The 15,973-nt window shown below is 43.9% G+C and overlaps 1 protein-coding gene across 2 annotated transcripts in view; it reads left to right on the plus strand.

Moving 5' to 3' along the window:
• myo1d (myosin 1D) overlaps nt 1-15,973 on the plus strand; it is a 66,102-nt gene that overhangs the window by 22,196 nt on the left and 27,933 nt on the right. For both annotated transcript variants that reach the window (XM_029528506.1, XM_029528505.1), the window contains exons 12-16: nt 3,730-3,800; nt 5,335-5,409; nt 6,052-6,184; nt 6,663-6,829; nt 10,101-10,308. In XM_029528506.1, coding sequence (XP_029384366.1) covers nt 3,730-3,800; nt 5,335-5,409; nt 6,052-6,184; nt 6,663-6,829; nt 10,101-10,308 — 654 coding nt within the window. The remainder of the gene's footprint in view (nt 1-3,729; nt 3,801-5,334; nt 5,410-6,051; nt 6,185-6,662; nt 6,830-10,100; nt 10,309-15,973) is intronic.

Below are 15,973 nucleotides of genomic sequence, written 5' to 3' on the forward strand. Positions count from 1 at the left end.
CGCATCACTCCAGCTGTACATTGACGCTGCAGCGTCCCCGTGGAAGAGGCTGTCTAGAACGAGACGGTTGATTTGGTTTTGTGTCTGCTGCATCTTTCCATTTCCGTCTCCTGCTGCTGTTCTTCTGTTCTGAAACAACAGAGAATTATCGCCCGGCTCCGTGGAGCTTTACTCTAGCAGGCCTCATCTCGTCGTTCTGGTTTCAAGAATGGGAAATTTAATGTTACAGTCAAGTGGGTGTTACATAATGTTATTTGTTATTCGGAGGAGTGAGCTTTGGAAATGACCTTTATCCTGATTGTTTGACACAAGCGGTGTCCATTTTTATCAACAGTCTTTTGCTGTGGTTCCGTTTCATTTCTCTCGTCAGCAGGAATCTGAGGAGGGCCACACTGCTTTCCTTGGTCGTGCCTTTTGTCTCTGCTTTGCCGTATTAGTCCTCCTCACTGAGCTCTGCTTTGATATCGTCGGCTGCGTTTAATCACTTGCTGACACATTAATTCCTGCTAGATCAGCCATCGCGCCCCTCCCTCCTCTTTATTTTTCATTTTTCTCTCTTTCACAATCATTCCCTCGACACCTCTCTGTTGTCTTCACTTCCTCCGCCCATTTTTTTTTTTTTCTCCTTTTCACCTTCTCCCGCTCACCACTTTCTCCACACATGGCCTATACAGGTGCAGCTTACTAACAGGATGTGATGTGTGCATGTGTGTGTGTCCTCCACCTGCTGCCACATGTATGAATGCATGCAGGGGGGCTGTGCTAAGCGGTAAAGCTTTCCCGGGCCATGTGTCGGTGATGCTAATCGCTGAGGTCTTTAGCTGCAGGGAGGCAGAAGGTCAGCAGCCACAGCAGCAAGGACACACTAAGGAGTGTAATTGATTGTCTCCTCCATAAAGTCCAGTATCAGGTCTGCACAGGAGATGTACTCCTGTGTGTGTCTGTCTAACGGGAGGATGTAGCTCCAGACTCCATGCTTTAATACCCTGACAGCTGCCACTCAGTGCATTGGGCATGAAACGCAAAATCCCTCTCCTCATCTGCTGTCTGGATTTGCTCCCGCCGTACCCACTGTGAGTCGTTGACAGGTTTGGAGACAGTCAAGGCGCCGCTCATCGGGAGGCTTGGCTCGTAAGCTCGTAGATGGCGCTGTCGTCCAGAGGCGGGAGGGAGCGGCGGGGCACAGGTGGCAAACAGGGATCCCTGGAAAAGTGATAGCAGAAGGTGCTGCAAGGAGACAAGTGGAGGGCAGGGAGGGGCTGGATGGAGGAGGGAGTTCTCTTTTTACTGGGAGTGCCACAACTATCTATGCAAGCGGACAACAAAAAGAAAAGACGAGAGTCAGTCAGCTCAGTCTGCACGGGAAGATTTTTTTTTTTTTTACAAGCAGAATCTTAAGCTGCGTCACAATAAAAGAAGGTTAGAAGTGTTCCCGTTAGTTTACCTGTTACCTCGGTCCTCCTGTTCACAGCTTCCCTCTGAAGCTCTCTCTGATTTAAATGTTGCACCCCCCCCCCCCACACCGCCCTCGCCTGCTGAGCTCTGCCTTTGTCTTTATTTTATTTATTAGATTGAAAGCTAACATGCCCTCATCCTCGTCGCTCTTTGTTTCCTTCCTCGCCTCCTTCTGTGTTCGCCGGTTCGCCTGAAAACGTTTTCCTACCTGCTTAATTAATCTGCTTATAGAGAGGAAGCCTTATCACTGAATTAACTTCAAAATAAAAGTTAGTAGTAGAACTGGAGCCATTATTCCGTTGGATTAATAATAACGTATTCTCTGCCTGCAACTTGTTTATGATATTCTTAATTGTAGAAACTGATTTGGATTCTGTTGGATGCCCAAAACTGGAAGACCTTGGCCAGTTTATAATGTTTAATTATGTGAATGTTTATTTGTAATAATAAATATATTTTTGTCTGTTACATTTCTTTAGATTGTTAAATTTGTCCGTTTATTTCTGCTCCCTCTCTTCCTGGAGGTCAGATTTCTCCTTCTCATTATTCTGACCTTGTGCGGCTTCTGTTATTTTCCCCTCACACACAAACACACACCCTCGCTCTTAACATTAGGCCGAATCCCAAACACAGAGGAGGTGCTAATAATAAAGTTGCCAAGATGTGTTTGTCTGGTTTGTGTGTGCGCATAGTTCACATGTGTTTGTTTGTGCGTGTGTGTGTGACTGAGTGTGACTGATTGTGATGGATGGGGGACAGCGTGGCTTCCAGCAGATGCAGTCTGTCTGTCTGATAGTGCATCTGTTTATCTGTCTGCTCTGCTTGTGTTAGCGTTAGTGTGCGCTCATGTATGCGTTGCCTCTATTTACCCCCTGAAAAGTGTGTGTTTTGAATTTCCAAATAGATTATGTGCTAGACTTTATACAGCTGGAAGACTTTGGTTGATTCTGCCCACAGGGAGAGTCCAGACGGGATTAAAATGAAGATCTGGAGCATTAAGAGCTTATGTGAAGCACTAAATGATGCAAAGTGGTATTTCTTCAGAAAGAGCTGCTAACTAACTCATCTTTTCTCTCCTTTGTTTGCTGTGCACGTCTTGGTTGGCGACGTGTGATTCAGGTGCTTCAGCTGGCGGAGAGCTAAATAGTTTTCTGATTTCGCTGAGGATTTCCACTCAGATCTGTCAGAGATTTACTTTGGTGGTTTTGATTCAGGTGCTGGACTTTTTTTTGTTTTTGTTTTGTTTTTTTAAAGTGTGTGTTTGAATTGTTTCCTCTCAAATGAGACTGTTCCTTCTTCCTTTGTCTGGTTTATTGTCTGAGAGTTCAGAGTGTGTGTGAGAATGTTCCGTCAGTCTGAGAGGAAGAACGTACCGGTGAAGCTCTAAAAGTTCATTTTGCTTCTGCTGCTTGGTTTTAGTTTTTTTTTTAATTCGTTTCTGACATCTCAGATCGACATCGACAGTAAAATGAACACACAACACAAAGCAGATCATTCAAGTTCTCTGCTTCCTGTGCTGCTCTTCCTGAGATCGCTATGAGAGCTCATGATGTCTCTCTCTAATCTCCGATGTCAGAGTAATACCATCGTCAGTGAATATCTCTCTCACAGACACACACACACATCTCTGCTCTCCATCTCCAGCTCTTGTCTCCTGAAATGAGAAGCCTCATCAGATTTTGCAGGGCTGCAGTAAAATGGCCTACATACAGCCATCGGTGTCACACACACGTCTCTTCCCATCGCATCATAATCGTTTCTCCTCCTCAACCTCTGTCTCACCTTTGATGGATTTAATTTCTTTTCAGCTTCTTTCTCTGTTAATACTGATCCACCCTCACTGCGTTACTGCTGGTGTAACTTTCTGCTCCGTTGCAGCAGATTTAACATCTCTGCGTTTCCAGTTTGATTGATGGGGCGGGACAATGTGACGTTCAGCTGAGCGTTTATTTATATTTAAGACTGTCTGGAGGATCCGTCCTGATGTGGGAGAGCTACACATCTGGACTTTTAGGGAGGGGCTTTGATTTATGAGCACATTGATCCTACACTGATATAATAAAGAGAAAGTTTAACCAGAAGGAAATAAAAATATTTACTATCAGAGTGTCACATTCATTCAGATTTTGGAGAGTTTGTTTAATTCAGTTAGTTTGAAATGTATTGAAGAAAAAAGAAAAGAAAAAAGAGAGGGAGACACCAACACTGTCGTCCCTTTTCCAGATGAACGTCTTTTCTTTGACTAAAACTTTTGCTCCGTCTCTTTCTCTGCAGCTCTCGCCCACCGATAAGAATCTGGAGTTTGACAGAGACTTTCGCATCAGGCATTACGCCGGAGACGTGGTGTGAGTATCTGAGTTTTTATTTATTCAGCAAAAGCTTTTAGCGATGATTCATCCTCCTTTTCCGCATTTGTACGTCTTTCCATATTCATGGCTCAGAGGTCCCGACTGTCCTGCACTTTTGGCTCCATCTCGGGGTCAAATTGAGGTTTTGGGTTCTTAAATATAACTCGATGCCGGTCGGAGCGACCTGGAAACATCACTTCTTCGCTCTCTGGCTACAATTCTTTTTTCATAACCCACTTTCCTGTATTTGCCACCAGCCAACACCTCTCTGCATTACTTTGATCTCTAGATTTACAAGAACACGTCAGCCAATCAGTGTTTTACAGCCTGATGCACAAAGATCTCCTGAAATAAAAACAGCAGCTCCAAAAAGCCATTTTTTTTTTTTTTTTTTGAAAACAACCCCCTCACCCACAGAGGAAGTGAGAAATTAAATTCCTTTTAATGAAAGAAGTGAAAGGAAAATATTTTAGATTTATTTATTTATTTATTTTTTTATTCTTTTTGCTGATACCGACCACAAAAAAAAAAAAAAAAATTCTCTCGTGTTCACTCAGGGATTTTTCATTTTACATAACATTCATTAACATTAACCTAACATTCAAACACTTTTCTTCCAGTCAGATTTAGAAGCTGTGGAGCCTGTGTGCTGTTTTGCTTTTCTAATTTGGCAAACTGAGGTGATGACAAAAGAACCTGACTGACTGGCTGACAATTTCCTGATGAATTACTTTTATTGTTTACTGTTTCCTGCAAAAAAAGGGGGTGCAAAATGTGGTTAATCTTCTTGACTGTGAATGGTTTTGTGGTCTATTTTAAGATCAGTACACTATCACAATCACAGTCTGAGGTCTCTTTGTTTTTATAGTTGGTTTCAGCTCATTGTTCAGCCGTCCAGCTGTTTTAGGCTGAGAGAGAGAGAGAGAGAAAGTCAGATATTTCCCTCTGGAGTCGTTAAAGGCCAGAATGAAGCTGATGATGTGTCAGCGTTGTATTCACAACTCGTTTTCACTGCTAAGAAAAAAAAAACAACAACCCACAAACAGTTACAGTCACGCAGTGATGTGTTCCCTGAAAATGACAGCACCACTTCCCCCGTCTCCGAAGGACGCGGATTTCAAATGGATAAATCCCACACGCTAAGATTCCTAAAAAGAGCTCTCATGGAAATGTGATGAGCCTGTCGATGAGGGCTAAGTGTCCGGCACCCAGGGGACGGCTCAGGCCGAGGATTAAGGCCCGGCTGTCAGGCTTGATTGATCTCCGAGCCACTTAGACCGGGCGGGGGGCCTCACCTCACGTCTCATAGCGCGGGCCGTCACCTCTCTGCAATATATAGCACAATCGTCTCTACCGGCTCAGTTAGCCTGGCCTACATCAGCAGCAGTCCACAGGGCTGCAGGTAATGATGGTTATGATGTCATTGGTCAAGGACATGGAGGAGGATGGTGTGTATGGAAGGAACAAAAGTGTGCGTAGGTGTGTGAGTGTGAGCAGAAAGGTGCATTTACTGGCCTCCATCTTTTTACAGGTACTCTGTGGTGGGCTTTATTGATAAGAACAAAGACACTCTGTTCCAGGACTTCAAGAGACTGCTCTACAACAGGTGACACACACACACACACACACACACACACATTTCAGTGTATTCTTACAGCATTTTGGTTACATGACACCCTTATGGAAAGAACACCAAAGGACGAGTACAACTAATCTCCTCACAGTTGCCTCTTATCCTCCTCCTCCTCCTCCGTTCCCTCTTCAGCCCGCTGCTGTTTTTCCTCTGCAGAATATAAATGTGAGGTCTGGTGACTTCTGACTTGTCTCCTGACATGAATTTTATGAAAGCACTTCAGTAGAAAACAAAAACATGGACCCCCCGACAACGCAGACACACAGCTGCAGAGCCGCTGTTGTTGGATGTCGATGCTGCCAAAGTTCAATATCTGATATAAATGCGGGTTGGAATTAAAAACAGGAGTGTCAGCTGGTGTTTCAACCTCCAAACATCTCACACCGATGCCAACTTAACATTTAAAATACCGACATTGCAGTCTAGAGTCAATCCAAGTCTCGATTAATTGGCGTTGCGTTGAAAAATTCATGTTCAAGTTCAGAATTTTTTTTTTCAAGAGAAGGTTGTTGAATTTGAGATAAATCTTCTTCCGTTCCATGCTGATCTTTTATGTTGGTCTTTGACACCCGTTGCTGTCGATCTGCTCTTCATGTTTCTTCTCTGTGCGTCCAGCTCCAACACTGTGCTGAAGGCGATGTGGCCCGAAGGCAAACTGAGCATCACTGAGGTCACCAAACGGCCGCTGACGGCAGCGACGCTCTTCAAAAACTCCATGATCTCACTGGTGGAGAACTTGGCCTGCAAGGTCAGGAGCCGGGGTTGGGGGGGGTTAAATGGTATTAAATGGCAGGTGGTGACTCTAGAACTGCTGCTCAGAACCACTTCGACTTAAAACCGCAAAAAAATGTTCTTCAGGCAGACTGAAGCATGTTTTTATGTGCTGTATTGGATAAAATACCAACCACTTTCAGAGGGTCCTTACTGTGGTTGCTTTGGTCAAAACATTTTATGACTGGTTCTCTAAATTACTGGCAAACCCTGTAATCACTGCAAATAACTATTTTCTCAACCAGCAGATCAGAAAATGATGAAAAAGTTTTCTCACAATCTGCCAGAGTGTCTTCAAATTACAGGTTTTGGCTGAAATGGTGTAAAATCCAAATATTATCATGTCAGATCGTCAGAGTTGAAGATGGACCTGGTTTATTTTCTGCCAGAGAAAGGATAAACAGAACTATTCAGTGTTGGAGTTGAATGACTAAGATGATGACTTTCCCCTCCAGGAGCCCTACTACGTTCGCTGCATCAAACCCAACGATGTCAAGTCCCCCCTCCTGTTCGAGATCGAGCGCTGCCGCCATCAGGTGGAGTATCTCGGGCTGCTGGAGAACGTCAGAGTGCGACGTGCCGGCTTCGCCTACCGTCAGACTTACCCTCGCTTCCTACAGAGGTACCTGCTGATCGTTTCTCCAAATAAGAAAAAAGAGTCCCGTTACTGCGTTTCATCCCCCTAATCTCTGCAAATGAAATAAATCAAATAAAGCCTGATATCTTCAGATTCAACAGAAAAGAAGAAAACAACTCAGATCTGAAATAAGTTCGATGCTTAAAAAATGTGATCATTTCAGCTCTAATTATAAGAGCTGAAAGCCCAGACGGATCCAGATGTTTGCCATGAATGGTAATGTGCCACGTCATCACAAAGACGAATGTCACACCATAAGTGCAGCAGAAAAAGAAATGAGCTTATAAAAGCAGGATACTTCTCTGTTTTGGCTTTTTTCTTCTTCCTCTTCGCCTCCGCTCTCTGATTGTAGCTGACAATCAGCCGGCGAGGCTGCGGCTGTTCATCCGTTTCACTTAAAAGTTCTCCATCACTAATGTTGACGGTCGGGTCAAGTGGTGGAGGGGCCGGTTAATTGGAATAATGAAGTCTTCAGGGAGCGGTGGTGGATGACTGCAGAGTGCTGTGAGCTCCGCTTTACTTTGACGTTTAGCTTTATTTTCCAGGCGTCTGTTGCATCATCTCATTTAATCAAGACTTAATAAACATCAAGTGTTTTTTTTTTTTCTTTCTGAGCTGACAGTTACTCTCATTTCCTGCACTTCTCTCCTCTCTCCCTCCTTCCAACACGCTTTTCCACCTTTGAAATCTTCTTTCCCTCTTGCTCTTTTTTTTTTTTTAACACAATAACTTAACAAAGCAGGAAGAAGCAGTGTTTAGTTATTATACTTAAAATGTATCACATAAAACATTTTCTTCTGTTGAAATATGACAAATCAACAAATGTGACCACGACAAAGAACTGTGACTGTGGAACGTACAGACAGTGAAGCTGCCAATGTTTAAAAAAAACTTTAGAGCTTGTCTTCCAAGAACTACTGATTTGTGATGATCGTGTGCAACACAAACAAAATTAATTTAAATTCAATAAAGAATGCAAAATTTTGCAAAACTTCCTGTTGTTTTGCAAAACCAGGATTGACAGCTTGACCCTTCGGATAAAAGCAAAAACAAAAAAAACTAAAGGGGTAGAAGAGGTGTAGATGGAGACGCTGCAGTCTTCTATGAAGGCCAAATGCGTTCTTACTGGGCTGACTAACATCTCCCCCCTGAAGCTACATGACGAGCTCGAACTGGGGTCGTTCAGCACTAATCAGTTTGCATCGAATCTAATCTTGCAGCTAATCATCTGCATCTCCAGCAGCCATCACAAAATCACCTCTGCACCATAAATTGCGTTCCCAGTCGCTCTGCTAGTTGTCTTCATAATATTTTTGTCCTCTGACCTTGATTAAAAGCAGCATTGAAACCCCTTTGGATTGGACTGTAATTACTGGGGATGTTGCTGTAAAACATTTTAACAAGCTGAATGCTGTGATGTAATAAACAGCTACCAGCCGATGACCTGCCTAAATAACTCATGTTTTATTCATACGGACGCTCAAACACCTGACAACTGTTTACATGCTAATTAGCATTAATTAGCTCCCAGGCGAAGTATTTGGTGCTCAATTTTTCAGACAAATGCCAATATTAGTATCATTATTGACTTTTTTTACATAAATGTGGATGGAAGATGCTCCTTTTGTTATTTGATTATTCAAACGTCTCCCACCGTTCTTTCAGAAAGCACGCAGAGCAACATTCAGACTGTTGTAGATTTAAGTGTGCACTTTTTTTACACTTACCGCGCAGAAAGTTTATTTGTGCAGCACATTTCGGATAAAAATCTGCATATCTGAAGTATAAAGTACTTTACTATAAAAGAATGAAATATATAAACAATTAATCATGTTTGATAGTTCTGCTTTTTACAGTTTGACATGTTATCTTTAATTTGATATCCAAATTATTAAAACTAGAAGAAGAAAGTAGAGTTATTCAAAGAGAGTCAGATCAGGGCTGAACTTCAGATGGATGCAGCAGCTCTGATGTGAGAAATGATCCAGAAAGCTTCCCTCACAAAGTGATAGTCTTAAACCCGACGGGACGCTTTTGACGATGGCCTCGGTGACAAGAAACACGAGAACGCACACACAACTTAGACACTTGGCCTTACTCCCCAGCTGCCCCCGTAGGAACCGGGGTGGTGGAGGGAGGATGAGGTCACCAGTCTTTTGCATAACAAGTCATCAAACTGGCGCTGATGTCTTTCTATGACATCACAGCGTGGACATTTGGGTGGCTGTGAAATGAGACAGGATGCAGTCTGGTGACAAACGCCGGGATGTTTGGAGGCCACAGTGAATCACGTCTGATCTCCGTTATCGTCCACATCAAACATTTGATAGTCTGAGTTTAACAAGATTCCTTAATATACATTTTATTGTGTCAACTAATTTTCAGCCAGAACGAAATGATTGAGTAAAGTGAACTGGAGAAGCCTTTGGATAAAACTAAAATATGCAAAACTATCAGAAATCATTTTTGTTTTCAGTGAGGCTGCAGTCTGAGGTCGGACATAAAATATAATTTCATCGGGTGAGGAAGGGTTAGGGTTAGTTGGTCTCAGTTCTTCAGTTCTCAGTCTTCTAAGAGTCTTCTAAAAAACCATAAAGTTGATGATCGAGGGAAAAAAATAAGGTATTTTAAAGTTTCCCTTTCCAAAAGGTGATTTGACCCCTTACTCCTTCGCACTGGGCTGTGATAATTACTTCCATTGTCTATCTACTAAATGATATAATTTCCATGGCAGCAGGCCAGGAGCGAAGTCCTACATTTAATAATTAAGATTTATACAGCGCCGTGCCGTCGCCAAGCCCAAGTCTCTTCCTTCCTCTGATAAAATATGGCCTGAAGAAAGATTTTCTTTCCTGACAACAGTTCAGAGATTAATTTTAAAGAAGCACAAAGGACGCCAATTAGAATAAATCTTCAGAATGAATGTGAACTCTGAGTTGTTCGATTTCTCCCTCACGGATTGTGGTTCTCATTTCCTGTTTTTCTATCTGAATGACAACACGCAGAATACCGATATCTGGCTAATGCCACTGTTTATTTTCAGGGTGTGTCACATTTACCGAGTTTACAGCCTCAAAAATTAGCACGCTAAAATCTGCCAATTAGCACTGAATAGAGTTTAACTAGGGCTGATTGGTTTTTCATGAAAAAGCTGAATATTTGGTCATTTTGACCTGATGATGCTGGCAGAAAGTCAACTGGAAGAAATTAAGAGGATCTCGTTGGTAATTCTAAATCTTATATTTCCCTCCTAAAGATACAAGATGATCTCTGAGTTCACGTGGCCAAACCATGACCTGCCCTCGGACAGAGAGGCCGTGAAGAAGCTCATGCAGGGCTGCGGGTTCGACCACGACGCGGCCTACGGCAAAACCAAGGTCTTCATCCGCACGCCGCGAACCCTTTTCAGCCTGGAGGAGCAGAGAGCCGAAATGGTCCAAAGAATCGTCCTCTTCCTGCAGAAGGTGAGTCCGACTGCCTCGGAAATATCAAAGGCACAGCTGTTTTATTATCGAAGAGTCCGTCTTCACGAGCTCCTTCCATCAACCTCCTCCCATTATCTGATCCGGGCCATGAACCCAAAACGCCCTGATGATGGTGTTTCATGGCCCGTGTGCTCATTGGAATTCATCAGCAGTCGTTCTGCATATGAATCACCTGAGAGACCGGAACATCTCTGACGATTAAAGTTTTCACGCACACTACACAACCGCAGCACAGAGATATTTTTGTATCTGATATAATTTTGTGTTATTAGCTTTATTCTCTGTCTCTCCTGGTTCCTCGACTGAGTTTTCACCCACACAGCTCTTCTACGTAAAAGTTATGAGAGGAGGAGCGAAGCTCAGATTTACAGCTTAAGATGTTTGAGCGTTTTAGAAAGTAACATGGACGCTTCTATCTGTATCCATTTATACATTACACAGAATAAAATGGGAAAATGTCTGTAAATAGTGATTTAAAAAATCCAAAAAGAGTAAATCTCTGTGTGAAAATGATTTGTGTGATATTAGAAAGAATCAAAAATAAGTTTGTCGTTGTGTGGCCTTGATGTCATTTCTAGTTTCTGCTGTTTTTAAACGAGCTGCTGTGAATATAAAATCTGTGTGGTTGCTAAACTCATCACACATCAGCGACTGGATGACAGCTGGCCTTTGATAGATGGAGTGACGGGTGTGTAAACACGGCGGCGTGCCACTCGAGCTGGCTGTCACATTAATGACAAGGTATGCAAACCGCCTGGATCAGCCGTGCCGACGCATGTGTGTAAAACTAGATCCTCCACCTGGCAGCCATGTTCTTAGCTTAGAAACATTGTGTTGTCTCCAAACCCTCGGACATGAAAGGTTTTTTTTTTTTTTTTTTTTTTTTTTTAACAGCCAAATTAACTTCTGCAGCTGATTGATTGGTTGCCCTTTGCATTGATCTGCCTGACCCTTTGCGAGCTCACCAGACGGATGATCCTTCCGCCTTCTCCCCCGGGAGCGTCCTCTCCGAGATCTCCGAGGATAAGCAGGTTTTGATCATAGAGGGGAAGCCCAGAGGAACAGCAGCCAAACAAACACAGAGGCCGGCGCAGGTGTCGGTGTTGCCCTCTGTCAATGTTCAGAGCAGGTAATGCAGTAGACGCCTCTCCAACACGCTCTCTCCCGCTCACTGGCGCACAAAATCAAATACGGGTGCAGCGGCAGAATTGACTCCCGTTTCTTTCCCGCTGTTATTCGAACAAACATCCCGGTCTGACTCTGATCTGCTGTGCCAAGCAATCCCCTTATCAGCAGCTGGCACACCACACGGCCTTATGCCAGTCAGGACCGCCATGCCAGGACTGTCGGCGTACAGACACACTTCTTGTCTCTCTGTCTGCCTCATGGATTCATAATAAAAGCACTTCATTTGGCCCATGAAACAGCCCCCCCGCCATAATCTATGAACCTCCTAAGGACAGGTTGAGTGGTGCCTCATGCCGCCTCTGCTTCTCCAAATTGGGAGAACATTGTGCTTTCTGTGGCTTTTAAATTACCATAACTCTCCCTCCTTCGGGGCGGGGGGGGGGGTTATTTTGAGGAAAAGGAGCGGGGACTGGAGGAGGGGCTCCATTTAATCCCACCGCTCCCTCTCCTTCATCCTTCAATCATTTCCTCACATCTCTCTGCTCTTGTCGGGCCACATCCACTCAAATCCGCCCGGCCTGGAGTTTTATTCCAATCAGGCCTCGGGTGCATTACCGGTGATTGCTTGGCGTCTTCCTGTTGTGCGACCGTGCGTCGCGTCGACACCGCCGCGGACAGAGACACTTCAATCATTACCACTTTAAGAAAACGGAAGAACACACGCAGCACACGGTCCGACGTAAATACAGATGTTATAAATTATACATAGGCTAAGCTCCCCTTCTTCCCCTCTGTGTTGAAATGAATATTTCATAAAGTCGAGCTCAGCCATCCGCATCCCAGTAACTGTCGCTGCTTGTCAGAGGAGCAGCAGTGACGAGAAGCGAGCCCCCCCCCATGTGTATTCAGAGCTGCAGCCTTAATTGCTTTCCTAAGCTTTACATAGTCTCCGTGCAGCAGTAGGTTTAACAGACGTGAGTGATACGTCGGGAGTGAGCTTCCACAGCTTCTCTGTTCATTCATCTTCATTCAGCTTATCCCTTTCCGGGTCACGGGGGCTGCTGGAGCCAATCCCAGCTCAGTCTGGGCGAGGGCGGGGTCACCCTGGACAGGCCGACAGACAGAGACCAACATGGAGAAACTGATTGACTTGAAAAGTGATAATCAGTGAATAACCGGCTGCTTAACGGGAAGGCTAACATTCCTCTCTGGAGCTGATCCGGCAGAAACACTTCATTTTCCCGATCTTACAACGTGTTATCGGCTTCTCTTCCTTTTTGGAAAGGCTGTACAATCCACTGAGTTTCTTTGTTTCCTTCCAAGGCTGGAGGCTAAAAATATCAGTGCAGTGCCCAAACACCTTTTGGTGAGGATGAAATCTCAAAGACCGTCACCATGGGACTTTCTCCATGGCAACTTATTTTGGCTCGCAGCCTTTTTTCTTTTTTTCAGATTGCCCTTCATTTTGTCTCCCCATCCACACAAAGAAATATTTGATTCTGCCAGTTTTCAATTTCCAAAATAGCAATTGCAAAAAAAGGTGGCAGATGTGCCAGAACGGCAAATAATCAGTTGTAGCTACATTCAGATACTGAAAAAAAAAAACCAAACATACAAATATTTACATTTTTGGAGCCACGAATTGTGGAAAATGAGAAAGGCTTTTCTTTTTTTTTCTTATTTTTTTTGTATTGAAAGAAAACTCGACAACAGTTTCGTCTCCCATCAGACACATTCACAGAATCCCATTATTGAACCTGCTGAACAATTTAGCAAAATTTGTGAGTCATAACAGTGTCATAATTTGTTGGCATCAGATGCGGCATGAAAGAAAATCTACAGATATTTAGAGAAACATTTTCTGCACATGGATTGTTGTTTTTTCAGCGGGTAGACTTTCTTGTGTCCTTCAAACATATTTGTCGAATGTGTGTTATTTTAAGGTCTCACTGTTTTGACCCTTGCCAATATTCTCCCGATCCATTTTGCCCCGTCCTGCCTCACTGATGGCCGGTCCATTCAGAGCCTTTAAATTTCCAATGAGATCAGTTTGAACACATTTGTTTCACGTCATTAGCGTGCATCAGCCCCGAGCTAAAAATTTAAAATGGCGCGACGCTGAGAGTCCCGAGTGAAGGAATGAGGAATCGTCATCAGCGCGTTGATGTTGACGCTGATCTCACTGGTGCGTGCGTGCGGCCCACCCGAGCACTCCATTGATTTATGATAATGACCACTGGCCTGAGCCTCTGCCTCGTGCCCCCCCCCCCCCACCCGGCCCTGTGACAGCCCGTGGATGCAGCACGTTGCAGACAGCCTCACTAAATTGTGCCACCCCCTCCCCACCCTCCGGTGTATCGAGCATGTCACTGGAAAACCAGATCAATATCCCTAGAGGACGTGGAAACTTGGGCGTTCAGTCAAGTGTGGCAGTGCTGCCGACGGAGCTATCTGTCTTTCCACCCCCCCCCCCCCCCCCCCACCAACCCCCCTCTTGGTGACAGTAAGGCGAATGTTGTTGTTGTTGTTTTGGACTGGACGGCACAGCATCTCAGTTAATGGCCTTTCATTAGAGCTGCAGCCTGGATGCTTTCAGTAGCAGGTAATGGGTCCTCAGCTAAAGCCTTCCAGCTCTCACCAGTTGCCCCAGCAAATGTGATGTGTGAACCCCCCCACCTTTTTTTTTTTTTTTTTTTTACCCAGTATGCATTTCAAAGCATTCAGTCCCCTCGAATAAAACCCCAGCAATCTGTCCTGCTTTGTTGTGACGAAACATCCCCAATCTGGCTTTGATGAGCTCGTAAATCCCGGCTCCCGGAGCACAACGAGGGCTGCCTCTGCAAAAGGATGATCAGATGGCTTTATTGGCCAGAAGAGGAAGGGGGCAGACCGTTAGGGGCCTTGTTATTGGCCCAATTTATCCACAATCCCCAGAGTGTCATCTTCATCGTCATCGCAGCCAGACTGCTTCACTGTTTGAGAAGCAGAAAATGTGCTGGATGGCCCCCGCCGTAACTCTAACCTCTCGCCACTTTCCACCTGTCACGCACCTTAATGAGGCTCCAAAGACCGAGGAGACACTTTACGTCTGCTGCTTGTTGCTGATTCATTGTCGCTTTATGATCTCTTTTTTTTTTTCCTTTTTATTTTATGCCCGATTTGTTCCTCATCTCCAACCTCTCCCCCTTTCAGTCATTTACAACATAATCAGGGGTTTGTAGCTTCGATAAACGCAGATGTTGATCTGGCAGAGTCTTCTGCACCATGTGGATATCAGACGTGCAACATCTAAACTGAACTCCCACTGAGAATCTGCTTTGGCCATTTTTTGTGCTCAGTGTATGTTATGAGCACATTTGGTGTGTGACTCAATGTATGACATGTTGTGAGGTTTATACAGATAATAAGAAAAGGCTTCATTCCCCAACACCTGGTACGATTATCAGCGATAGAAAACGATAACAAGGAAAATGCATGAACGCTATGTGAACACCAAATATCTTCAAAAGTTTAAAGTAAAATAACATGTAAGAAAGTTAATAACCTGATTAAACAAGAAATAATAATAATGACACGCAAAAAGCAGAGAACTACCTTTTGAAAATCCAAATTCGTGGCTTTTATGTTTCTGTGGAAAGTTCAAGCTCGACACAAAAAACATTTTTAAATGTATAATGGTGCACTAAAGGAGTAGAAATGTAACTTGACCTAATGTGACCCTGATTTGCTTTAATTCATAAAAAAAACAGAGCCAATCTGGAGAAAACCAGCGCAGACAGACTGTCAAATATAAATATATATATTAGTCCATGCGTAGTAATGAATGTGAACTATCCCACATAATTTTACATAATGTGCTTTTTTTTTTTTTTTTTTTTTTTATTCCTACTTAAACAAGCTCACAGCCGAACATTTAGTGTGTGCTCTAATTTACCAAAACACCACGAATACAGTCTGAATTTAAATAAGAGTAACTCTGAGGCAGTCGGTCCGGAGTATGTGCAACCCATTCGTGGCTCTCTGCGCCTCGTCAGCATCACCGTTGATTGTGTCTGAATATGTATCTCACTCTCATCCATTATGCATCAGAGACGGTGCAGCTCAGAGGAAACGCAGGACGAGGTCGTCAAATGTCAGCGTCGCCGGAGAGGCCCCATTTTTCTTTTTCTTTTTTTTTTGGACTTACAGTAACACACAACAGCGCTCGACAAGCTATTTCAGTCCCTGAATAACAAATATAACAAAACAGGTCGTTTAACGGGTTTGACCTCCAGAGTCACGATGTGAGGGACAACTTAGAGAGACACAACAGGTCGCACAAAGAGCAGCAACAGAACCAGGCTGTACGCTCTGCTCTGATTAGTGTTGTAATAAAGAGCTGATAAGCTTTAAATGGAGCTGACGCACTGAAACCAGGACGGCAGCTTTTAGCCTTCATGGTTGATATCAAGGCGGCTTTTTTTTTTTTTTTTTCCAGCCTGATCTCAGCTTACTGCTCATAACGCACCATTACGTA

This window comes from Echeneis naucrates, chromosome 19 (assembly GCF_900963305.1).
Source record: "Echeneis naucrates chromosome 19, fEcheNa1.1, whole genome shotgun sequence".
NCBI classification, from domain to species: Eukaryota; Metazoa; Chordata; class Actinopteri; order Carangiformes; family Echeneidae; genus Echeneis; species Echeneis naucrates.